Source organism: Podarcis liolepis, assembly GCF_965112155.1.
Source record: "Podarcis liolepis genome assembly, chromosome: 10".
NCBI lineage: Eukaryota > Metazoa > Chordata > Lepidosauria > Squamata > Lacertidae > Podarcis > Podarcis liolepis.
Genome location: NC_139562.1, coordinates 57,417,023 through 57,442,573, shown reverse-complemented (window position 1 = coordinate 57,442,573; position 25,551 = coordinate 57,417,023). Strand labels below are relative to the sequence as shown.

Here is a 25,551-nt window from a genome sequence, read left to right as displayed (position 1 = left end):
TCAAGCAGAGAGCCCGCCTCCCGTTTCACCGCCGTCACAGGGGAGAGCAATGACTACCTATTGGTGTATGCCTCCCCTCAAACAACCCCTTTAACGAGGAACCCTGGGATCACTGCCGCAAGGGGGGCGTGGGTCACCGCTTCATGCCCCCCCCCCATTTAGGAAGATAAAGGATTCCGCCCAAGGCCTGAAATCACCACCCGAGACCACAAAATCGTGGTCTCACCACCAAGACTACCTACACCTGAAAAGGCCCTTTGCCATCCAACATCCATTCCAAAAGGCCATGCCTAATGTCACCTTGCCAACAAAGGTCCGTATAGTTAAAGCTATGGTTTTCCCAGTACTGATGTATGGAAGTGAGAGCTGGACCATAAAGAAGGCTGATCGCTGAAGAATTGATGCTTTTGAATTATGGTGCTGGAGGAGACTCTTGAGAGTCCCATGGACTGCAAGAAGATCAAACCTATCCATTCTGAAGGAAATCAGCCCTGAGAGTGATCACTGGAAGGACAGAGCCTGAAGCTGAGGCTCCAGTACTTTGGACACCTCATGAGAAGAGAGGACTCCCTGGAAAAGACCCTGGTGCTGGGAAAGATGGAGGGCACAAGGAGAAGGGGACGACAGAGGACAAGATGGTTGGACACTGTTCTGGAAGCTACCAGCATGAGTTTGACCAAACTGCGGGAGGCAGTGGAAGACAGAAGTGCCTGGCATGCTCTGGTCCATGGGGTCACGAAGAGTCAGACACGACTAAAGGACTAAACAACAACAAATGTCGAGTTCCTTCCTGTAGATTTGGATGCTGGGATGCTTCAAGATCCAGGGGGGCTACGCGCGACCATGCAAAAGGCACCCCCCATTTGATGTGGGGAGCGGTCATTATCTGTTTGTTTCTTCAAAGAAGATATATTGGGGGAGAAACCCAAGGAGAGGCCATCCTTTCCCCTTATGTCTTCCAACACTTGGTCATTTCTGTTCTGTTACTGTTCTGTTACTCATGCACACGAATAGCTCCACCAAATGAGCATCATAAAACCTTGGGGGAAAGAATGACAGAATTCTTTAATTTGTTTTGACTTTTCAATTAAACAGAATGGAGCTGCTACCTACTGCTGTATGCTTTGAACCAGGAACAGAATATTTTGTAGATGTCTATTTTTCCAAGTCTTCTGCCTCTGATCCAGGGACCCGGTCATCCATATTGGTTGATTCAGTAAGTATCTGTGCTGCGTAGCAACTTTTATTTTGTGTTTGATCACATTTTCTTGGGACGTTGGTTGGTTCATCCATCTGTTTGCCCGTTCCCTTATTTATATCCTACCTGTCAGGTGGCCAGCAACCGCCATTACAGACATTAATCAATAAAACGGATAGGGCATCCGTGATTTTGTAGGCTGTGTGCCTTTAAGACAGCGGGGAGTGTAAGTGACTAAAGGAAGGCAGACTGGAAAAGGAAGGAGGAAGCAATTCAAGGTTGCTTAGGCCAATAATAACAACTCTAGTGTAAAAATATATTATTAATCCAATTCAGCTGTTAAAAGGGATCCCCCTGCCCTGAACTATACTTCTCTATGCAGTTGTTTAAAACTTCTTTGCTTTTGTCAATTTTGAAGCTTGGACTTATTCCTAGAATCAGTTCAGTGGAAAACTTTTGCGACAAATCTGATTTAGAAGAGTACCAGCAGTATCACTGCATTGAAATAGCTTCAGAAATTGGACCGCATATCCTACCAGAAGCATGTGAAAAACTAATAGCAAGTCTGTCTGCCCGTATTCACAATGGAGCGGTTTGTAAGTATCTATACCACTGGCTGCTTTTTCATGCTGCCAATGTTTTCCAAGGAGAAGCAAAAGTGAAAGTAACTTTTGTTGTTCTGACTTTTTAAAATAAACTTAAAAATTTAAGAGGCACTAAAACTGTTTTCCATGCCATTGAAAGATGTTTGCAAATTTCAACAGCCTGTTTCTTGCTCGGTAGGATACCACAGTATATAGCAGAGGTTTTTTTAATGTACTGGCTTTTGCTTTGACCATTTGCTGATTCCTTTCACAAAGCATGAGGTTTGCAGTACAAAACAGTACAACATGATTGCAAAGGTTTGGCACCAGTTTGGAGGGAATCAGACAATCTTGGGTTTTGGAGGGATACCTGTGGCCTGTGGTCACTTAGGGTTTTACTTTTGGGGGTTTGTGCATGGTTTGTGATACAAAACGATTGCAAAACTTTGCCTCCAGTTTGGAGTGAATCAGACAATGTTTGGTTTGGGGCTGGGAGACCTGTGGCCACTAGTTTGAGTATCAATCACTCAGTTTGGTGGGAAATGCACAATGTGGGGTTTGCAGTACAAAACTATTGCAAAAGTTTGGCGTGAATCGGACAATGTTGGGAGTTAGGGGTTAACCTCGGTTTGAATTGTCCACTACTCAGTTTGGAGGGGACAGTGCAAAATGAGTACAAAACTTTGGCACCAGTTTGGAGGGGACCCCAAATTTCAGGGTTCATAGTAAATAAAGCTGAAGTGAGAGGTGGAGGCAGTGTCACAGGCTGGTCTTCAAGGCTAGAGAGGCATCTTCCATCCCTGCCATCCATTAAGGTCACCAGGGGAAGCAGTGCTAAGGATGCCAACACCTTGCACAGTGAGATCAACATGGAAAAGGAGCAAGATCTTTACAGTAGCAGCTTCTGCCTTTGCTTCCCAATCTGATAAAGCTCAGCATTGGCTATTCCTACTTGTTAATCGAAGCAAGCCAAAAAGAAACCACTCCATAGCATGTTTTTTAAAATACATTTTCACCTTATCTTGGCTGGCTTTCCTGCTATTTGTTTTTTTTAAATATTCAGGTTTTGTTGTCGGTATTTTACCTTTTGATTTACTACCCTGAGGAAGAGGAGAATGCAAATAATTTAAATTAATAAATGCAGAGTTTGGTTGCAATCATCTGTTTGTATGAGAAAGCATGTTTCTGTTAAAAGCCTGCAGGTGCCATCCACAAGGGTCAATAAACTCTAACTGCGAGAAGCTTGGAGGTCAATGTCAATGCAAACCGAATGTCATGGGGCGCTGTTGTGATAAATGCTCAGCCGGAAGCCATAGTTTTGGGTCTCAAGGTTGTCTTTGTAAGTACTGGTTGCCACTTGCTTTCAGTTGTGTGTGTGTGTGTGTGTGTGTGTGTGTGTGTGTGTGTGTCTGTGTGTGTGTGTTTTAAATTTTAAGCTATTTAAGAAAAACAACGTTTAAGACATGTGGGCAGTCTTTTGTTTTCCTTGAACCTGGGAAACCCAAACTGAAATCTCTTGATGAATGTGAACACTCTGGGTTGTCTTAGGCAAGTCATTATTTCACATCAAACATTCCTCATCTGTAAAATGGGGATAAGGCTGATTGGTCTTGCATTGCCCTCTATGAGAATGGGTATGGACTGTTGATCATATGGTCAACAAAGAGCAAGAGACTTCTATCTATACAGAGATCGTGGTCATGTCACATTGAGGGCTTTATATTAAGATAACGCAAGGATTTGTCATTTAAGTATCATCTCTGCTTCTTTTCCATCAAGCATGTGACTGCCATCCTCAAGGATCCGTGAGTGCTCTGTGTGACCAGGTGACAGGGCAATGTTTATGCCGGCCAGAAACAGACGGCCGACGGTGCAGTCAATGCCTGGCTGGGTATTTTGGATTTCCCCATTGTCGGCCTTGCCCTTGCAATGGCTTTGCGGAACTGTGTGACGCTCAGACTGGAGCATGCTTGGACTGCAGAGGGTTTACAGCAGGAGCCAACTGTGAAAGGTATGGGTGGGTGGACACTGAGAAGATGCAAATTTAATGCACATCTTTAAGTGGCAGGGATAGAAAATAGATGGGGGTTTTGGTTGGGGGGCAAATAATTTTTATGGGTGGACTTGATGCCCATAGGGGTGCAGACCAACTTCACATTCCCCAGCTTTTGTGCTGCCATTGTGCATGCACACATTTATTTTTTATGTGTAAATGCACACATATTTTTTATATTTATTTATTGAATTTATGTGCCGCCCTATACCCAGAGGTCTCAGGGCATTTCACAGAACAAGATCAACATATAAAACCACAATATGTATAATCAAAATCAAAACAGCAACCTAATAACAACTTCAAAAGAGCCACGTTTTAAAAGGGCATAGGATTTCAATCAGATCAACCAAAGGCCTGGTTAAAAAGGAACGTTTTTGCCTGGTGCCTAAAGGTGTCTAATGAAGGCGCCAGGTGAAATTCCCTGGGGAGAGCATTCCACAGACGGGGAGCCACTGCAGAGAAGGCCCTGTTCTCGTGTTGCCACCCTCTGGACCTCTCGAGGAGGAGGCACACAAAGAACGGCCTCAGAAGATGATCTCAGGCCCCGGGTGGGTTCATATGGAAAGAGGCGGTTCTTGGGGTATTGCTGTCCTGAGCCATTTAAGGCTTTATAGTTCAAAACCAGCACTTTGAATTGGGCCCAGAAACTAATTGGTAGCCAGTGCAGTTGGACCAGGATCGGTGTAATATGCTCAAACCGTCTTGCTCCAGTGAGCAACCTGGCCGCTGAATTCTGCACCAGCTGAAGTTTCTGAACCATCTTCAGAGGCAGCCCTACGTATAACACATTGCAGTAATCTAACCTTGAGGTTCCCAGAGCATAGACAACAGTAGTTAGACTATCCCTGCCCAGATAGGGGCGTAGCTGAGCCACATGCTCACACATAGGCAGTGGGTCCACTCCATCAGTTACGTCAGTGATGCCACAGCCACAAAACGAGGAAAGGTGAACTGTTGCTGGGGTTTCTTATGGAAAGACTCTCCTCCTGCAAAGAGGGGAGGGGTTGTGGGCGGGATCCGATCTCTGCCTCAAGCAGGGGGCGTTAGCCCCCTGCCACCCACTCACCTGGCTGGCGCACCACGCCCATGGGCAAGCACCCAACCAGGTGCCTTGGAAGGGGCGTGGACGGCAGCTTAACTTGCTGCTGCACCAGCCACGCGGCCTCACTTTTCGCCGTCCCGTCGTGAGTCACCCACCCTCCACTCCCTGAGAGCTCAGGGTTTCAGTTTTCTCTTGGCCTTGCTATGGACCTTAGGTTTGTCGCCCTGGTTGTCTGGGGGGCCTGGTAGGAATTTTTCCATTTGGCATTAGGCTTTGTGGTTTTTTCGCCTACCTCGTAGCAATCGTCACAGCTTTTGTGGTATTGGTGGGTAGGTTAGGCATTGGAATAATGTGTTTGTGGTGTGTCGAAGGGCTAGGTGTGGCCATCGCCTATGCCTTCAATTTTTGGGTATTCCGTTAAAGGAATCTGGCGGTCGTGTAATCTGTCCGATGCCTGCTTGGTGGGAGGCCATGGCACGACCCTCGGTGACATCAGGGGAGAGCTTATAGTTGGATTAGCATCAACAGGCTCCACCTACTGGTGAATAAACCCCCCTTTTAGACTCACCCCTCTCCGAGTGGGTGGAGTCAACTGACGTGATCCAATGCCTAAGCCAATACCTTTTCACTTGCTGTAATCAATAAAGTTGTGGCCTTTTCTTGCCCATTAACCTTATATCACGTGTCCGTGTGTTTTCATTCCACTACGCGGGGATCGGGTCCTCGAACCACAATAGAAACCCTGCGTGCTACTTTCAGGTTCAGAGGCCGTATGAATCATAGCAAGAGAGGGCTGGTTGCAATCTTACCAGACGGTTGGCCACTCTGAGAAAAGAATACTGGGCTAGGTTTGCCTTTTGGCAAAATCCAAAAGAGCTCTCTCTTCTTATGTTCTTGCCTTCTTCTGATGCCATTTTGAAATAGGTTCATAAGAACGTAAGAAGGGCGTGCTGGACCCAGCCAATGGGCCATGTAGTCCAGAATTCCTGTTTTCACCGTGGCCAACCAGATGCCAATGGGAAATCCGTAAGCAGGATACGAGCGCAAGGGAACTCTCCCATCCTGTGGTTTCCAGCAACTAGTATTCAGAAGCATTACTGCCTCAAACCTTGGAAGAAGATTATAGCCATGATGGCGAGGAGCCTTCAATAGCCTTATTCTCCATATTCACTGTTCTTTTTGGCAGATGTGTAGATGGTTATTATGGAAACCCTCTCAAAGGAGAGCCATGTCGTCCATGCATGTGCCCAGACGCTCCAACAAGCAGTAGGTACTTTGCCCATTCCTGTTACCAAGATCCTTGGACTTTGCTATTAGTCTGCAACTGTCTTGTGGGCTATTCAGGTAGGAAACATGACATCTTCTATGAGTTTCACAATTTCTGTTTTATGTTGTCAGAGACGGAGGAAATTCACAATCCATTCTAACTTTGTCTATTAGTCTGTATCCCCCTTAAAAAAAAAAAAGTTTGCGTTGTGGGATATAGGGTAGGAGGACATGGTTTGACCCAAACTCCCAAAATACAGGCTGAATTGGGAGGCCTGGTGGACCACAGGCTAAAGGTTCCCAAGTACTGATGGAGGAACTAAACAGATGCAATATTCAGTGAAGTTTCTAGGTTTGGGGGCAGTGACATTTAAGACTGCAGTCCTATACAACTCTTGCTGAACTCACTTCTGAGTTCAGCATAGGAATGCATGGTTAAGTTCCTTCCAAGTATGGTAGTGGAGAACCCATTTTTAAAAGTTTGAGGAAACACTAGCACAAGTATTTCCAAATATTTATTATTTGTGTGTCTTTGTGGGTTTGTTTTATTTTAACAAACTTTAATATACCACTCGATTGTTTAAAAAAACCCTCTGAGCAATTTACAACAATATAAAACAAAATATTGTTTTTTAAAAAATTCAAAAGATGATTGAAATCAATAGTAACTAAACAATAAAACACATGTAACTTCTATATGTCTGGATAGAACTAACCTATATTTATTTATTTATCTGTTTAACTCTTAACAGTTAGGGTTCTTTATATTTATATTATGGAATCTGCTGGTGTAATGTTATTTCTGGAAAGGTGAGCCGTGTCTGACTGTCACCAGCAATTGTGTGTGAATTTTGGTTTGTTAGGTGATCGGTGTGATGAATGCCCCGGTGGGTTCTACAGGAATCCAAATGCAGTAGCCAGCCAGTGTCTTCCATGCTCCTGTAATAATAACATTGACGTGGCAGATCCAGACTCCTGCAACAAGGATACTGGGGAGTGTTTGAAATGCTTGCACAACACCCATGGACCAAGCTGCGAGTTCTGTAAACCAGGTTACTTTGGATCAGCATTCCTTCAAAACTGTAGAAGTAAGCAAACAACTTTTATAGATTACAAATCAAGGACTGAGCACATAAAGGAAAAGAAAATAGGTGTGGCTAGAATGAATTATGCACGTTAATGAAAGCATAATGGATTCTCCTTAGTAGCATGATCTATTCTGGCTACAATATTATTGCATAAGGTGGAATGTTTGGGAGTAGAGCAATTGATGGCAAGATGAAAGAAGGTTACACAGTTGGCTAAAGGTGTTCTAGGACCAATGCTGATAGGGAGAGTCAAAAGGCACGTACAGAGAATTCAGTTTTGAAAATACCATAATTTTCGCTCCATAAGACACACTTTTTTCTTCCTACAAAGTAAGGGGAAATGTCTGTGCGTCTTATGGAGCGCATGCGTGGTCCCTGGAGCCGAATTGCCCAGGGGCGAAAAGCAGATCATGCTTTTTATATATATATATATATAAAGAGGGAAGTGTATGTTGAAACAAAGCTGCTGATCACAAGTGATCGGAAGCAGGATAAGGGAAACTAGCAATAAAGGAGGCTGCCTGGGAGGGGAGAGGTAAAGACAGCAAACTTGCAAGGAGAGGAGACAGGAAGACTAAATCAATGAGAAGAGAAATTAGAAGAAAAGGAGGAGCAAAAAGCTGCTCCAGCTAAGGAAAAGACACTAAGGCAAACAAGAGGGAAGGGAGTGTTGAAAGGAAGCAGCTGATCGTTAAGCGATCGGGAGGGAGATAAGGGACGCTAGCGATAAAGGAGGCTGCCTGGGAGTGGGGAGGTAAAAGAACATGGATCCTCAGGATTTTTACATTGGGTCACCCCAAATTCATCATCAGATCACATAGCATGTACATGGCTATAGCCTACACCCAAAAAAACACGCATCCACTGTTTTGTGGGGCCAAAATGGCGCAAAAACGTGCTTACAAAGCACGAACCCACATGGATCCTCAGGATTTTTGCATTGGGCTACCCCAAACTCACCGTCAAATCACATGTCTGTGGCCACAGCATGAACCACAAAAATCACGCACCCACTGTTTCGTTCAGAATATTTTTTTTCTTGTTTTCCTCCTCTAAAAACTAGGTGCGTCTTATGGTCAGGTGCATCTTATGGAGTGAAAAATATGGTACCTGGTTTACACATGCACCTGTGAGCTTAAGGCACCATCCCTAACCTACTTCGACGTGACAGGATAGGCACTTTCATGCCAGTTTCTAATATACTTCACAGAATTGTAGAGTTGGAAGGGACCAAGGGTCATCTAGTCCACCCCCCCAGAAATACATGAATTCTGACTATAGCCATCCCTGGGTGTGCTCAAGCAACCAACATTCTGGTTAATAGCCAGATGCACTGACCCACAGCGCCACGGGAACAAATTTGTCTGTTATGGAGGGAGCACTATTACAACGAAAGTGACAGATATATAAGAAATACAGGACAGGAAGACTCCGAGATGAAGCCTGTTGACCTGGTTCATGCCTAGTTGACAGACTGGATAGTGATGACAACAAAGGACACAGAGGGAACCCTGGGAAAGACAGTTTCAGAGAATTTCAGTCTTGGACATATTGCAGCTGAGGTGGTAATGAGACACACAAGGGTAAATGTTTGAGATGCAGATGTGGATTCAGGATTGAGCAGAGGGGAAGGGGTTTTGGTCAAGGACAGAAGATGCAGGAGTGCTATTCTGAGGTAGAGAAAACAGCAGAGGGACCAAAAACTGAACCCCAAGGAACTCCACTAGAAAGGGATGAAAGCAGAGGGGAACATGTTCCTGATGGAAGTAATGAACAAAGAACTACTAGACAGACAGGAAGAAAACAAGCTGAGAACAGAGGTCACGGCCTAGGACCCTCGTGCCCACAGGACCGCCTCTTCCGGTATGCCCCATGGAGGTCCTTAAGGTCCATATATAGCAACACCCTAGAGGTCCCGGGCCCTAAGGAAGTCAGATTAGCCTCAACCAGAACCAGGGCCTTTTCAACACTGGCTCCGGCCCGGTGGAACGCTCTGCCTCATGAGACCAGGGCCCTGCGGGATCTGATTTCTTTCCGCAGGGCCTATAAGACAAGAGTTGTTCCGCCTGGCCTTTGGCTTAGAATCAATTTGATTCCCTCCCCCTCTTTCTTTTTTCCTTCCTCCTCCTGTGAAGAGGCTGTATTTTAATGTTGATTTTTATGTTGTATTTTAATCAACTTGTTTTTATTATTGATTGTTAGCCACCCTGAGCCCGGTCTTGGCTGGGGAGGGCAGGGTATAAATAAAATTTATTATTATTATTACAGATAAATTGATGTTTACAATGTAAGGTAACTTAAATTCCTGGTAGAACATTCCTTTTTTAATATAAAGGGAATATTTCCATAACTAACTGTTCTCTTTACAGAATGTGACTGCAATCCTTTGGGTGTGGACCCAGTGAAATGCCCATCTGGAAATGGCTTTTGCATGTGTGATCAGATGACGGGAATATGCCCTTGCTTGCCTCATGTGGTAGGCGCCAAGTGTGATCAGTGTGCTGCTGGCTACTGGAATATGATCCAAGGAACCGGATGTCGCATCTGTGACTGCAATCCAAGACATTCCCAGAACAACTTATGTGATCAGGCAAGGCTACTGAGCTGAGTCTCCATTTATAAATTATAATGTCGCTAAATTTTAATGCCTGTCTTAAGGATTTCCTCTTACCCACTGTTTCTCAAACAGTGGGCCAGGATAGGGTTACCAGACGTCCCCATTTCCCAGGGACAGTCCCTGGATTTGCAAATAAATCCCCGGACAAATTCCAACCCCAGAATGTCCCCGGATTTCATCTCATGTCCCCGGGAAATGCAGCAGCGGCAGTCTCAGCTGCCCAGAGCAGTTGGCTCTGGCTGGCTTCAGGAGCTGCTCAGAAGTCCCCATATGATGGTGCTGCAGGGGCTCTTAAGATGGAGCTTCTGGGCTGCCTCCACCTTCCCTGACCCCAGCAACTAAGCTGTGAAGGGAGGCTTCATGCTGCCTATCGGAGCAGCTTCCCAACTGCTACTTGCGTGCAAGCAGGAGCGGGGCAGGGATGTCTCAGGTAGGCAACACTAATGTCTCACATCATATGTAACTGATATATAGAAAAGACTTTGCAACCTGAGAAAAGAGACAATGCACATACCGTATTTTTCGCCCCATAGGACGCACCTAGTTTTTTGGGGGGAAATAAAGGGGGGGAATTATCCCCCCCCCAGGTGCGGGGCTGGGGCGGGGGAAGCCCGAGCTTCCCCCGACCCCAGCCCCCAGAACAGGCTGCTATCCGCAAGCCGTGGGAGAGCCGCGCGGCTCTCCCATGGCTAGCGGAGAGCTGCGCGAAGCCCAAAGCTTGGGGCATGCTGAGCTCAGCACGCCCCAAACTTCTGGGTGCCGGCAAGCTCTCCGCTAGCCGTGGGAGAGCTGCGTCTCCCACGGCTAGCAGATAGCTTCCTGAAGCCTGGAGAGTTAGAGGGGTCAGTGCGCACCGACCCCCCTCGCTCTCCAGGCTTCAGCGAAAGCCTGCATTCGCCCCATAGGATGCACACACATTTCCCCTTCATTTTTGGAGGGGAAAAAGTGCGTCCTATAGGGCGAAAAATACGGTACTTTTGTAAACAAAGAAAATATTTTTTAAAAAATTTAAAAACCTGCCCTTTAAGACAGTAATCTGAAAACACACACATTCTGAAAAGAAACTATTCTTGCTTTGTTGATGGAAATGCAAAAATAAGAGCAATTTTTAAGGTTTTTTTCAGAGCTAGAGATCAGAAAAAACCCTGGAAAAGAAGTGCTCACATACATATGAGTTGGCAGTTTAAGTAGCATGGGGGGGGGGGGGAATTGCAAAGAAGGCAGGGAGTCCATTAAGCCCGTTTCTCACGGTAGACTCTTTTTGCAGCTCACAGGTCAATGTCCGTGTAAAGTGGGCTATACTGGAAGACGTTGCGACACATGCGATGAAAATTATTTTGGTGATTCTCAAATCCATTGTTTCTGTAAGTACTGTAGTAGTATGTAGCAGAAATCCTAACATTCTTTTAATTGAAAACAGAATATTTGTACCCCTCAGATTTGAACAATCATTGCATTGTTTTAGATGTTTATAGATGTCTTTCTTTTATTTTTAATTGTATTATTTAGTTGTTTTGATATTTGCCTCCTTTGCCTCCTTTCGGAGGAAGTGTGAGATATAAATTATCATTATTATTAATGTCTAGAAACTCTTTTTTGGGGCAAGCGAATGAGTGGATTGTAATGCAAGCTGCAGATGAAATTGATTATCTCAATTCCTTCCAATCTTGCTTCCACATAAGGAATGGTCTCAGGGAACCTTCAGACTGGAGTACTGTATTGCACTCCAGAAGGGACTGTCCATGAAAATCATTCAGAAATGACAAACAGTACAACATGCTTATACGTACTACGTATTTTTATTCCATCATGCTAGTTTTGTGTGATCTGTACTGGTGGACCTTTAAGGCCTTAAACAGCTTGGGACCTGGGTACATTAAGAACTTCTTTCTTCTGTATATTGGTTTTTAAAATCTGATTATTTATTTGCTAGTTTACTCTGATTTTTTAATAATTATTCTGATGACTATTTTAGAATTTGTATTGTTCTTTTAGGGTTTTTTATGTTAATGTTTTGACTTTCTGATTGAGTTTAGCTCTAGAGATTGCATTTTTATATTGTCAGATTTTGATGAGTAAACTGGGCTGAGTTTCCTCAAAAAATTAGGCAGGATATACATTAAATGAATGAATGAATGAATGACCTTATTCTGTTTCTATCCTATTTCTCTAACATGTAACTTATACATTTCAATTGCGGGTATTTATTTTAAGGTTTGGGTGAAATTGTTTTATTGTGTATTTTAATTATGCATGTTTACCTTGGATCATGAGCGCCTTGGTACTCGGATGTTTTGGCTCCTGAACACCGCAAACCCGGAAGTGAGTGTTCCATTTTGCGAATGTTCTTTGGAACCCGAACATCCAATGGGGCTTCCGATTGGCTGCAGGAGCTTCCTGCAGCCAATCAGAAGCCACACCTTGGTTTCCAAACATTTTGGAAGTCGAACAGACTTCCGGAACGGATTCCATTCGTCTTCCAAGGTATGACTGTATATTTTTTTGAAATCTGTTCTGCATGTACAAACTGCTTAGAAACCATCTTGGAAATTAAGTGGCATATAAATGTACTGTAATTATAATTGTAATAACTTCATTCGTCAATTATCAGCAGTTATAACATATTGTGCTTTCACCCCCGCCAGCGTGTAAGTGTAGCACGGACGGCACTCTGACACCCGGGTGTGATAAAGACACTGGAGCCTGCAACTGCCGTGTTGGGGTCACTGGAAGATTCTGTGACCAATGTGCTCGGGGCTACATCCAGGAATTTCCTTCCTGCCGCCGCTGCCATGTTTGTTTTGATCAGTGGGATAACGCCATTACTTCCCTGTCTCAGAAAATCCAAATATTAATGAGGTTTGCCGCAACGCTGGGAGATAAGACACAGACAATGCCTGGCTGTGATGTAGACCTCAAAGGCCATGAAGATACAATTTCTGAAATAGAAAGAATCCTAAAAAGCCCCACCCTCTTGCCAGAGGTGCTGTTGAGCATGAAGAAGGAGCATGACTACATTCGGTGAGATGCGTTTCCTTAGACAGGAGTTGCTCATTTGTTCATCATTTAACAGATATTTATTTAAGCATAATCTCAGGTCTCAGGCTGGGGAGAAGCTACTGAAAGCTTGGGGTCCAAATTCAGCTCCCTAAGATGTTGCACATCTTGTTCCTCCTCCAAAAAAACAATGGTACCTCAGGTTAAGTACTTAATTCGTTCCAGAGGTCTGTACTTAACCTGAAACTGTTCTTAACCTGAAGCACCACTTTAGCTAATGGGGCTTCCTGCTGCCGCCGCGCCGTCAGAGCACGATTTCTCATCCTGAAGCAAAGTTCTTAACCTGAAGCACTGTTTCTGGGTTAGCGGAATCTGTAACCTGAAGTGTATGTAACCTGAGGTACCACTGTACTCAGTTCAGCTGCTTTCAACCATGCTAAGGCATAAAAGGGGCGTCTTAATTCACCCTCCTGTAGCATGAACAATAACAAAATCTCCAGCAGGGTCCTTTGCTTGTCTTTTTACATCAGTTGCTCTTTTTTTTCAAAAGCTAAGGTACAGGGAAACGGGAATGAGCAACTGAGGGACCTAGAGGAAGAACTCTGCCAAAGTTTCTCTTTTGACCAGGCCTCAGCACCCACGGGACGCAGGTGGTGCTGTGGTCTAAACCACTGAGCCTCTTGGGCTTGCTGATCAGAAGGTCGGCGGTTCGAATCCCCGCGACAGGGTGAGCTCCCGTTGTTCGGTCCCAGCTCCTGCTAACCTAGCAGTTCAAAAGCACGCCCAAAAGTGCAAGTAGATAAATAGGTACCACTCGGGCAGGAAGGTAAATGGCGTTTCCGTGCGCTGCTCTGGTTTCGGTGTTCCATTGCGCCAGAAGCGGCTTAGTCATGCTGGCCACATGACCCGGACTGTTTGCAGACAAATGCCGACTCCCTTGGCCTGTAAAGCGAGATGAGAGTCGCAACCCCAGAGTCGTCTGCAACTGGACCTAACAGTCAGGGGTCCCTTTACCTTTACCTTACTGGGTGCTGTAAAGGTAAAGTAAAGGTAAAGGACCCCTAACCGTTAAGTCCAGTCGCGAACGACTCCGGGGTTGCGACGCTCATCTTGCTTTTACTGGCTGAGGGAGCCGGCGTACAGCTTCCGGGTCATGTGGCCAGCATGACTAACTAAGCCACTTCTGGCAAACCAGAGCAGTGCGCGGAAACGCTGTTTACGTTCCCGCCGGAGTGTTACCTATTTATCTACTTGCAGTTTGACGTGCTTTCGAACTGCTATGTTGGCAGGAGCAGGGACCGAGCAACAGGAGCTCACCCTGTCGCAGGGATTCGAACCGCAGACCTTCTGATCAGCAAGCCCAAGAGGCCCAGTGGTTTAAAAAAACTTCAGGGAAGTTTTTAATGTGTGACATTTTAGTGTATTTTTGGTCTTTGTTGGAAGCCGCCCAGAGTGGACCACAGCGCCACCCACGTCCCTTATATGGTAGGCTAAAATGCTAGGCCCCATAGGGCCCACTGCAGCTGAAAGTGGCCTTTCTTTACATTAATAAGAACATCTTTGCTGGCCCAGTGCTCTGACGAAAGCACTGGGCAAAGCAGCCGCAGCACCTGCCATCATCTTTATTTCCCCAGAATGCATCTAGGCCTTGACATGAGCTAAGCGTGATAATACATAACCTCAGATGACCTTTTTCAGGGTCAATTTTGTATTTTCACGTTCATTGTAACTGGGGTAGGGCTGACCCAAAGACCAGAAGAGTAAAATAAATAAAAACATTATTTTTCACAAAATGAAGGAAAGATGCTCCAGAAATACCAATTCATTTGTGGTATACCTGGAACATCAAATGGTGGAAGACTGACATAAAAGTTTTATGGGGTTCCCCCACCCCCACCAGTGCTGCTTTTAATTCCACCTGTCAACAGAGGATGTCACATTTCCAGAAAGAGACCTATAAATATTTGGGGCTTGCCTCCAATCTTAGGGTAGCTGTGGTGCCACAAACTGGCATTTCCTTTACGTTTAGCATGTGCTGCCTTTCCAACTGATCCTATGAATTTTTTTAGTCTGGGATACATCACTTGGAAATATTGCCAAAGTGAATTAGACAGCTATTGCTTAAATTGAATGTGCAATAGGGAAAAAGGAGGAACTCGATTCAGTTTTTTGCATTTAAAGCTGAATCGATCAAATTTGCAATTCCCAAAACAATACTAGAAACTGAAACATGGCCATCCTTTGAAATTTGCGCTTTCCTGAATTTTGCGGCGCAGTTCTCCAACCAATACATATATTAGGGGAAATTGTGCCTAAAAATGAATATATTCGTGAAAATAACATGCATGCACCATATTAGGCAAAATTGCTCAACAAATTTGCACATCTGTCAAAACTGCATATAAGAATGTGTTTATTAGGAGAAATTAACACTAAAAGTTTCACGAGGAATTATTTTTAAACCGCAGATTGCTGCAGAAATGTAGAGAGCTGAATTTAAGATAAATGAGAAGATAAGTCAAAATAAAAAAATTCCTTCCAGTAGCACCTTAAAGACCAACTAAGTTAGTTCTTGGTATGAGCTTTCGTGTGCAGATACTGAAGAAGTGTGCATGCACACGAAAGCTCATACCAAGAACTAACTTAGTTGGTCTTTAAGGTGCTACTGGAAGGAATTTTTTTATTTTGACTATGGCAGACCAACACGGCTACCTATCTACTACTGAGAAGATAAGATAAATGAGAAACTGAGAAGACTGAAACCGACAGATGCTTCCATCCCTAATGTCATAGCCATGTCAATGTAGATATTTAATCTGCCAAATACAGAAAGTACAAAAAAGAATGTCACTCCTCAAAACAAGCTAAAGTGATGTGCATCTAGATTCAGTAAAAGAAAATTTAGAATTTAGGAGTTTGAAGGGAACTTGGAAACCATCTAGTGCAGCTGCCTCCCTGCTCAAAGCAGGAATCCTGTCCAAAAACTGTTGGGTTCAAGATGCTGTGATTTCCCAGGAATATAGTCAAGACTAGTAAAAGCCCATTAGTGTACTAGGTTAGGATGCTAAGTTTAGGCAAAGTGCGGTTCTTAACCCTAAATCTTAGGGGGCTGCTGATCTGTTGTTGTTCTTTTTAGACAAAAGGTTTTGGAAATGTATCGGCAACCTGACTTTCTGGACCAGTTCCCTGACCTCAGCAGTATGATAGAAGGCATTAGGAAAGATGCTGACCATCTGTCTGAAACCCTGCAAAAGATGTCTGAGCTGCATCAAAGGAATAATTACATGCACCTCCAAGGTAGGAAGGGCCAATAATTAAACTTTATTAAATTACATGGGGGTGGGGGGAACATCGCCACAATCCCTTGTAGTGCAGAGGTTTCAGACCTTCGGAATTTATATTTAAATTGAAACACTTAATTTATCAAGGTGAAAACTCGGTTACTAGTCCTCTTGAGCAGCTTGAACGTCCCATAGCGATATAGTTTCAGTCCTTCCAAATTTAACCAAGTTGCGTTGTTTCAGAAAGCAAACTAAATCTGAGAAGTCTGTCTGGGTCCTGTGATCCCAAGAATGCTCAGGCCCCTCTGCAGCTCATGTTTAATTTATTTTCTTTTTTAACGTGCATGTTAATTGCACTCATGCAATTAATGTCAATCCAGTTTAGTCCTTTGTAAACCCGTTTAACCGAAGCGCAAAGGAGGAGCCGTGCAATGCAATCATATGCATAGTTGCTTAGAAGTAGGACCCACTGTAAGCGGGGACGCCGGTGGCGCCTAGGGCTTGCCGATCAGAAGGTTGGTGGTTTGAATCCCCATGGCGGGATGAGCTCCTGTTTCTCGGTCCCTGTTCCTGCCAACCCAGCAGTTCGAAAGCACGTCAAAGTGCAAGTAAATAGGTACCGCTCCAGCGGGAAGGTAAATGGTGTTTCCGTATGCTGCTCTGGTTCACCAGAAGCGGCTTAGTCATGCTGGCCACATGACCCAGAAGCTCCCTCGGCCAGTAAAGCGAGATGAATGCCGCAACCCCAGAGTCATCCGCGAGTGGACCTAACAGTCAGGGGTCCCTTTACCTTTACCTTAGGACCCACTGTGTTCAGTGTGGGTTCCTTCTCGGAAACTGGGCACTGGACTGCACCCTTCATTGCAAGTGAATTCCTTTGAAAGCAAAAGAAGTCAGCAGCTCTGGGTGTATTCCACTTGACCACAACTGGAACTGGGGTGTGTGGGTGGGAAACCCATGTAAGCTTCTGTTTCCCCTGAAGAGTTTTGGTCGAAAGCAAGTAAGAGTCTCAGATTATTCTGTCATTCCCACAGAAGTGGGAAAGACGTGTGATGATCATGCACATCAATTTCTGTTTCACCGTGAGTGCAGCACCAGGCATGGATGCAAACAATGCTCTGGTTTCTACGTTTGACTACTGTATAAACTAAATGCTAAATCGGGGTCAGCAAACTTTTTCAGCAGGGGGCTGGTCCACTGTCCCTCAGACCTTGGGGGGGGCAGACTATATTTTTTTTGGGGGGGGGGAAATGAACGAATTCCTATGCCCCACAAAAAACCCAGAGATGCATTTTAAATAAAAGGACACATTCTGCTCATGTAAAAACATGCTGATTCTCGGACCGTCCATGGGCCGGATGTAAAAGACGATTAGGCCGGATCCGGCCGCTGGGCTTTAGTTTGCCTACATATGTGTTAAATGCATCTAGTTTAAATGCATCACTTGAAGTTGTGTGTGCATGGCTGTGTACACACTCCCATTTACTTTGCATCCACCACCAGTTTCAGAAGCAGTGTACACAATCCACATCTATCCTGCCATTTTTTATTGAAATACTATGTTTTGATGCATTCTTCTCTGAATTGAGGGAGGGGGGAGAAGCATGACCTAGCTATGTTTTAAGCAGATAAAGTGTACAAAAGCATATGTGTGTGTTTGACTCTCAATGGCTATTGTAAAGGGACCCCTGACCATTAGGTCCAGTTGTGACAGACTCTGGGGTTGCGGCGCTCATCTCGCTTTATTGGCTGAGGGAGCCGGCGTACAGCTTCCGGGTCATGTGGCCAGCATGACTAAGCCGCTTCTGGCGAACCAGAGCAGCGCATGGAAACGCTGTTTACCTTCCCACCGGAGTGGTGCCTATTTATCTACTTGCACTTTGATGAGCTTTCAAACTGCTAGATTGGCAGGAGCTGGGACCGAGCAACAGGAGCTCACCCCATTGCAGGGATTCGAACCACTGGCCTTCTGATCGGCAAGTCCTAGGCTCTGTGATTTAACCCACAGTGCCACCCGCATCCCACATGGCTATTGTAGGACCCCTTTTTTGTCAGAACCGTGGTGCAAGGGAAAGTGGATTAACTCTTTCCTCCTCCTGCCACAGAATTGGGAAAATTATCTTTCTGAAGCTGCTATTACCCCCGGAGTAAGAATTTCCATGAATGCCAGTGCAAACTTCCATCTCTGGGCTGATAGCAGCTTTGGGTAGGGGCTGGATGATTTTCATCAGACCTGTGATAGAGGAGGAAAGAGTTTAAACTCCCTCCTCACATACCATGATCCTGGCAACAGGACACCTCACACACCCTGAGTTGGGATCTCAAAGAGGAGAGCCCATTTATTTCAGTGGGTCCCATCTTCAATATATGAAGTGAAACAAGGCAAAGTAACGTTGTCATTTGATTCAGATTCCCTCAACAAAATAAATAACTATTACCAAATAACGTTGTCGGCCGGAGAGAGAATCAGTGGCTCAAAGTCTGTCCTAACACACGGAGGAAAAACCAGGAGTAATACATTTCGCATGTTAGATGATTTAGTTTCAAAAGAAAGTGCTGCATTGGGGCAGCTGAAGTTGTTCAACACTTCAGATATTCAACATCTAAATGAAAAGGTAAGTCTTAGTTCCTTGCGGGAAGTATAACTTTACTGCTCATAATGAATAATTCAGCCAACACAGCATGGCTGGTGAGACATCATATGTATTTGTTTTATTGTGTAAATTGCCCTGAAAAAATATATATTCTTAGCCAGTTTGGAAGGCTTTGACCCGATAAAGAGGGGCATAGATTGTGAAAACGAACAAAGACAACCTGTAAACCACAGCCGCAGAACTCTGCATTTTTGCTTGAAAGTGAACCCCATTAAACCCCAACAAGTCATATTCTGTAGTAAATGTGGTTCATATTGATATGTATAAATAAGAAACATGCTTCTTCACAGTTACTACTGGGAATGCATGTCTGGTGTGAACAGGGTTTAACGTCTGCAAGAGAAGAAAATGCTTTTATCATTGCATCCAGTGTTCTGGAGTGCCATAGAAACTTTTTAAAGGGTTCCTTATTGGAAACATTAGTAATGCTGTCCTTAGAGACTTTGGGAGGAATTCAACATCACAGTCTTTCCGATTGTTCTGTCAGTGCAAACATTTCTGCTTGCAAGACTGAATTATCACCCCTCCCCTCTACCAATGCACTCTTCTGCGGGTTCTCCTGACCCTCCAGAGCAGATTGGGGAGAGGTGTGCGGAGCACACAGTGGGGAGAAGGGGAAAGGGAAAGTCCTGTTGCACTGGCTTCCGCAAGCATGCTAGGTTAGTTGAATCCGGGCCTATGGGTTGTATCCAACACTCGTCCTAGAACGATTGAAATGAATGGTCGTAAATTAGTCATGTCTGTTAACTTCAATGGGTCTACAATGGGCATTTACCACCACACAGCTTCTGCTGCAGGGGAAACTTGGTTGTGTTCCAAAGTGTGTTCTCAGGGCCAAGTTAAATGTGACACTTCTTCTCTTTTCTTTTGCAAAATGCAGCTGCACAGCAAATCTCAATTCACATTAGATTACAGTGAGGCACAACAGGCCTAGTTAGTGCATTGTGCACACCCTGAAAGTTGTTGAGCTTTTCTCTACAAAAACACAGTTTTTGTTGTTGACTTGTCTAAGATCCAGGACAAAGCGCCTCCTTGCAGAAGTTCCCGCCCAGATGTCAATTCCGCCTTTGAAGTTCCGGGAAAATCCTGATATATGGCAGCCCTCCCTAATCCATACCTCAGATTGCTTTGCAAATCAGTGTGGGGAGGGTTCTCTCAAGGTAGAAAGTTTTTGAAAAACCATTAATTTAAAAGAAGGCTTCATATTTCACCTTTCTGAGGTAGATGAAGAGCATACAAATGTAATGTTTTCGAGCTCTCTTCTAGCATATTTCGTTAATCTCATGTTGTATTATTGCTTCCTTCAACCAGTACATTTGTTTCGATGCAGATATGTGGGTTACCAGGAAACTTTCCTTGCGGTGTGTCAGATTGTGGTGGGGCTTTATGCCGAGATAGCCGGGGAAACAGACATTGTGGCGGCCCAAATTGTAATGGAGCACTCCCTCTTTCTACAAATGCTATCAGAGAAGGACGTCAGACAGTCCTGTTGTTAAATAACTTGACCAACCAAATGCAAGGATCTGAAGAGAAGGTACCGCATGTAACAGCAATCTTGTGTGTTTCAATGTAAACTTATTGAACATAGCACATTTGAGCTACGAAAGGTTTTTACAAAATTCTATTTTTCCCCCAAGATATGCCAGTATCTTATTATATCTACAGTATTGAAATGTAGGTTTTTGTATGTTACTACATTTTCGTTTTGCTATCTTATTATGACTTTGTTTTCGTAGTGTTTGTTTGAAATGCATCCCTGTTTCTTTGTTGTAAGCCGCTTCTGAGCATGGTTGTTTTTTGTGGGAAAATGGCATACAAATAAAATGAATGAATGAACGACCCAACCCTTAGGCTCCTTAAGTATGGCTTAGAGAGTTCCAGATTCAGATGGGCCCAGAAGTTACAAAAACAAATGGTGTTATTACACCCAATGGAACCATCTTATCAGTTAGGGATGTCAGATGTAGAAACAGGTTTAGGAAATACAAATTTGCTTTGTCAGGGAAAGTTAAACTTTAAAGAGATCAGTTCATTATTTAAATATATGTCTATATATGTATCTACACTCACAGATTGAAAGCGTAAGGAAAATGACTGGGGATACCAAAAAGAAAGCCTCGCTGATGGCTGAAGAGCTGGAGAAAAATAAAGGTCAAATAGAAAGGGAAAGAGAAAGCATCAAATTGCTCATCAAGAGATTGAAGAACTTTCTCGTAGGCAAGTATGCTCAAAACCCATTTTTTGATCCACCTGTCTTAGATATATCTGTTGTTGTTGTTCGTTTAGTCATGTCTGGCTCTTCGTGACCCCATGGACCAGAGCACGCCAGGCACTCCTGTCTTCCACTGCCTCCCACAGTTTGGTCAAACTCATGCTGGTAGCTTTGAGAACACTGTCCAACCATCTCATCCTCTGTCGTCCCCTTCTCCTTGTGTCCTCCATCTTTCCCAACATCAGGGTCTTTTCCAGGGAGTCTTTTCTTTTCATGAGGTGGCCAAAGTCTTGGAGCCTCAGCTTCAGGATCTGTCCTTCCAGTGAGCACTCAGGACTGATTTCCTTCAGAATGGATAGGTTTGATCTTCTTGCAGTCCATGGGACTCTCAAGAGTCTCCTCCAGCACCATAATTCAAAAGCATCAATTCTTTGGCGATCAGCCTTCCTTATGGTCCAGCTCTCACTTCCATACATCACTACTGGGAAAACCATAGCTTTAACTATACGGACCTTTGTTGGCAAGGTGATGTCTCTGCTTTTTAAGATGCTGTCTAGGTTTGTCATTGCTTTTCTCCCAAGATATATCTGTATATTCATATTATATGTTAGACCAAGGATATTGGGACTTAAACAGTTCTTTCTCCACTTTTCCAAGAGGAGAGTGCCCCACCAGAAGACATAGAGAAAGTTGCAAACTATGTCCTGGGCCTCCAGTTGCCAGGGTCTCCCCAAGAGCTAAGCATGGTGCTCGACAAACTCAAGAGCCTCATGGCACACTGCGAGGTCTCCCCGACAGAGGTGAATGGGTTAAGTAAGCAAATGGAAGAAGCACAGGGACTATTGGCGAAAGCACAAGAAGCTGAGTAAGTACAAGATTGTCTGTCTTTACAGTCCTGCCATTGGGTGGGAGAGATTGGATGTGGCTGAGCAACTGCTACGCAAAGCCATGCTGACTGCTTCCAGGCTGAATCGGAGATGAAGGATGAGATATACTCGGAGTCAAGAGTGGATTTCATGCTCTTTATTCAGCTCATAGTGGTGAGGAGGAATGCAAGTTCCCCCAAAGTATCTGCTTTATATACATTATTTACACAATGGGCTGCACGTGATTGGCTAATTCCGGAATTCTACTGTAGGCCAATCAGGTTGTGGATTCACTTCCATCTGGAGCTGGATTGGGTGGCTCCTGCCAACCAATCATACTGCTGCATTGTTCTAGGACCAATCAGACTGCTGCATTCGGAATCCTATTGTTCTAGGACCAATCAGACTGCTGCATTTTGGATCCTATTGTTCTAGGACCAATCAGACTGCTGCATTTTGGATCCTATTCAACTCAGTACATAACAAAGGAGTAGCTTTTTCTCAATTGTCCCTTTCCCCATTCCACGTCCCCACTGACTGTAAGGGGAGGGAAATTAGCTATGCCAGCTCCAGGCCTGACATACTTTCAGTTCTGATTCACGGGAATATCAGAGGAACAAGAGTGTTTTAGAACCTGTAAATCCAAAGGAGCCCCATCCTGCACCCTCAATATGCCCATGGAAGACCCTGCTTCAGGTCCTACCACCAGTGGTACATGTACTCCAGTGAGTTTTCCACTGGTATATTGTGTGGTCCTTCGTGGACATAAATGCTGCGCTTATGACCCAGTCAGTAGAACAGCATTCAGGCCACCCCCAACAATCTCTCAGGTAGCCTTTAGCTAACTTTTGGACCATTGTGTTGTGTTTGTGATTTGGAAACTATCCCTAAATCATAGAAAATTGTATATCTGTCTGCCTTTGTTTTACATTCTGAAGTGCATTTTCAGCCCCACAATGAACCGATGTGAACTAAGTCATCTAAACATTCTATAAATATACTCTTATACTAATGTTCTTGCCTCTCTCTTTCATCCTCTATTTTTATTGTAAGCTCCTTGGGGCAAAAACCTATTGTTTGTTAGAGCTCCATGTGAGTGTGAGTGTGTGTGTGTGTGTTGCATATCCATATCTAACCGTCTATCTATATCTCAGTGCCGTTTTTATACTTCTGAAGATCTGGGTTTTTTTATTACTTAGGAAAGTAGCAAAAGGTCTCCCAACACCTGATGAATTGATAAGCAGCTTGAAAGACATTGAAAATATTCAACGGCAAACCAGAGATGACTTTGCAAAGTTAAATGGATCAATAGAAGAAACTAAAACAAAAATCGCAAAGGTATCCTCTTTACAGTTAACTTTCATCAGAGACTTTTCAAAAGCGAGTAAGAGAATGTGCCAACAAGAGAATTTCACTAACATTTATTTTCTTAGGCTTCCAGTTCTTCATTCAGTTGGCTTCAACCCATTATCAAAGCAGTCTGTGGGTTTTTCTTTTTAATGTTATTGATGTTATTGCATCAATGTATTCCTATCAGCTTCTGCAAATAACAAAATTGCTCTTGTTCTTTTTGCCATGTGTTTTCACATATTTCTGTCTTAAAGGGGGGAGGGCAGAATGAAGCTGCCAAGTATTTTCCGCTTTCAAAAGACTCCCTTTATCACAGTTATTTCTCTGAACTTTGAACATCAGCATAGTAGTGGGGTGGACCAGGCGCCAACTCCCACATGGCTCCTGTTGATTAAGCCCTACCATTCCCATTTTGGAGCTTATTCCTGTCTCAACTTTGTGGGCCATATCAGTCAGGTGGGTGGGAATAGCCTGGTGGAATGAGTTGCTTAGATAACAATGTTCCTTCCCAAACTGGTCCTGACAGAGGAAAATAATTTTTTATACCAGGACAGTTTTATATGTGCTCCTCCATAAGTCTGTTCTATCCCATTTCTACATAAATCTGTGATTTTTGTATTTTAAAAATCCTTCACCAGCAGGTACCAGGTTGGGTTATAACAATTTTAAAATGCATTTTTTAAAAAGCATGCCAGCTTTTAGGATACATCCCCCCATGCCCTGGTAATTTATTTATTAACTTGCTAACTTGATTTGCTATTTAAATAATGTACCTCTGTCAGGAAACTGACATCAGAGCAACAGGCGAAGGAGAGGCTCTCCGATTCTGCAGGGGAAGGTACAAGCACTAGGGGGAGACGCAGCTTGATGGAGGGGGAAGGAAATCAGCGTAACACCAAAGATCCAGGAGAGCAAATGGGAGAAGAGGTGGAAGGGCTCCGGGATTCTTCCTTGGAAGTCAGTGAGGAGAGCCCAGGCACCCCGCTACCCACGCCCTCCTTGCGCAGGAGACTCCCGCGCAATGAGAGGCGGAGACGATTGGGAGTCAAACAACTCTTATGCTGGCAACGGTTTAAGAAACGCCCACAGACAGATTCTGCGAGCAACTGAGGCAGCCACGCTGAGATGGGCTGTGCAGTCAGGACGGTTTAACCCAGGCAGCCAAGCTCCAAAAGGGGACAGTTTACGCACGAGTAACTCCAAACCACTACAACCTCCCATCCACACTATAGAGTATAGCTATGGAATCCTTGCTTAGTCTGTTTTGTGCATCTGAAGGAGCAGACCCATTGAAATTACTGGGCCTAAGTAACTGAAGCCCATTGATTTCAGTTGGTCTCCTCTAAAATTGTCTTGTTGGGTAATGAGTTACAAGCATCCCGTTGATTACATGATGGTTCTTCTGCAGGCTGCGGACCAAATGAACAAGACGGATGATGAATTAGTGGACTTTTCAGAAAAGCAGTCAGAGCTGGAAGATGAAATCGCTTCCTTGAAGACAAAATTGCAGATGAGCAGGGGCCAAGTCACCAATGCTAAATCAGAGGCCGAAAAAGCACAGAATCAAGCTGTAGCGACTAATAAGGTAATGCTGTAAGCTCACAATTTAGGCAGGGGTTATGTTCTGAAAATCCCACCTAAAGAATACCCAAAATTGAAATCACTGGGCCTTCACACTGGCAACTGTGTAAAAAAAACAACAGACAAATGCTACAGTTAAAGGCACTGAATTACTCTACATGCAGATCACCAGCGAACCTAGGCTGAAGGAAATTTAAAAAGTCAATGACCTCAGCCTGTTGCAAATTTCTGATATCACGAGTTCAACACAAGCATTGTCTCAGTATGGGATTGACTAGAATCAACCATATCATGACATGTCAAATGGAGTGGCTCATTTTGCGGCTAAAATGGGGGATTGACATCTCAATTGGCCTTAAGCCTTATTTATTGTCCTATCTCTAACACCATTTTGGTTTGTTGCAAATAAAATATTTTAATCAATTCATGAAGTAGGCAAATATACCATTGGGTCAAGCAACCCTTGTATAATCCCTGGTGGGAATAAATAAGTGCAAAAGCCGGGATACCATATTTGAGTAGAGTACAACCAATCACATGCTATAATAATCTCAACCTCTTATCATCGTGGCAGAGAACAGGAAAGGGAGAGAATCTACACCTGCCAGGGGCCTTGCAAGCAAGCCAGGACCCCTGCAAGAATAAAATGTTAGCTGTGTGCCATTAATCCACTTTAATTTCATTCAGATTCTGATTGACCTGAGATCTTTACTCTCTTTGTTGGAATTCACAAGAATAAAACTCAGAAGGGTATTCTGC

General features: G+C 44.2%; 1 protein-coding gene and 1 long non-coding RNA gene across 6 annotated transcripts in view; one reads left to right on the top strand and one right to left on the bottom strand.

Moving 5' to 3' along the window:
- The window catches only part of LOC310687942, a 234,265-nt gene that overhangs the window by 189,753 nt on the left and 18,961 nt on the right, over positions 1–25,551 (bottom strand). The gene's annotated exons all lie outside the window — the stretch shown is intronic.
- LAMB4 (laminin subunit beta 4) overlaps positions 1–25,551 on the top strand; it is a 69,589-nt gene that overhangs the window by 41,731 nt on the left and 2,307 nt on the right. For 4 of the 5 annotated variants that reach the window (XM_083463238.1, XM_083463239.1, XM_083463237.1 and 1 more), the window contains 16 exons: positions 1,096–1,216; positions 1,617–1,794; positions 2,978–3,121; positions 3,562–3,793; positions 6,067–6,224; positions 7,010–7,234; positions 9,604–9,824; positions 11,119–11,215; positions 12,497–12,872; positions 15,985–16,145; positions 18,539–18,744; positions 20,114–20,317; positions 20,856–21,000; positions 21,653–21,860; positions 23,061–23,199; positions 24,620–24,796. In XM_083463238.1, the coding sequence (XP_083319364.1) occupies positions 1,096–1,216; positions 1,617–1,794; positions 2,978–3,121; positions 3,562–3,793; positions 6,067–6,224; positions 7,010–7,234; positions 9,604–9,824; positions 11,119–11,215; positions 12,497–12,872; positions 15,985–16,145; positions 18,539–18,744; positions 20,114–20,317; positions 20,856–21,000; positions 21,653–21,860; positions 23,061–23,199; positions 24,620–24,796 (2,992 nt within the window). Of the gene's footprint in view, positions 1–1,095; positions 1,217–1,616; positions 1,795–2,977; positions 3,122–3,561; positions 3,794–6,066; positions 6,225–7,009; positions 7,235–9,603; positions 9,825–11,118; positions 11,216–12,496; positions 12,873–15,984; positions 16,146–18,538; positions 18,745–20,113; positions 20,318–20,855; positions 21,203–21,652; positions 21,861–23,060; positions 23,200–24,619; positions 24,797–25,551 lie in introns of those variants that run through there. The other variant, XM_083463240.1, reaches the window with a different exon arrangement.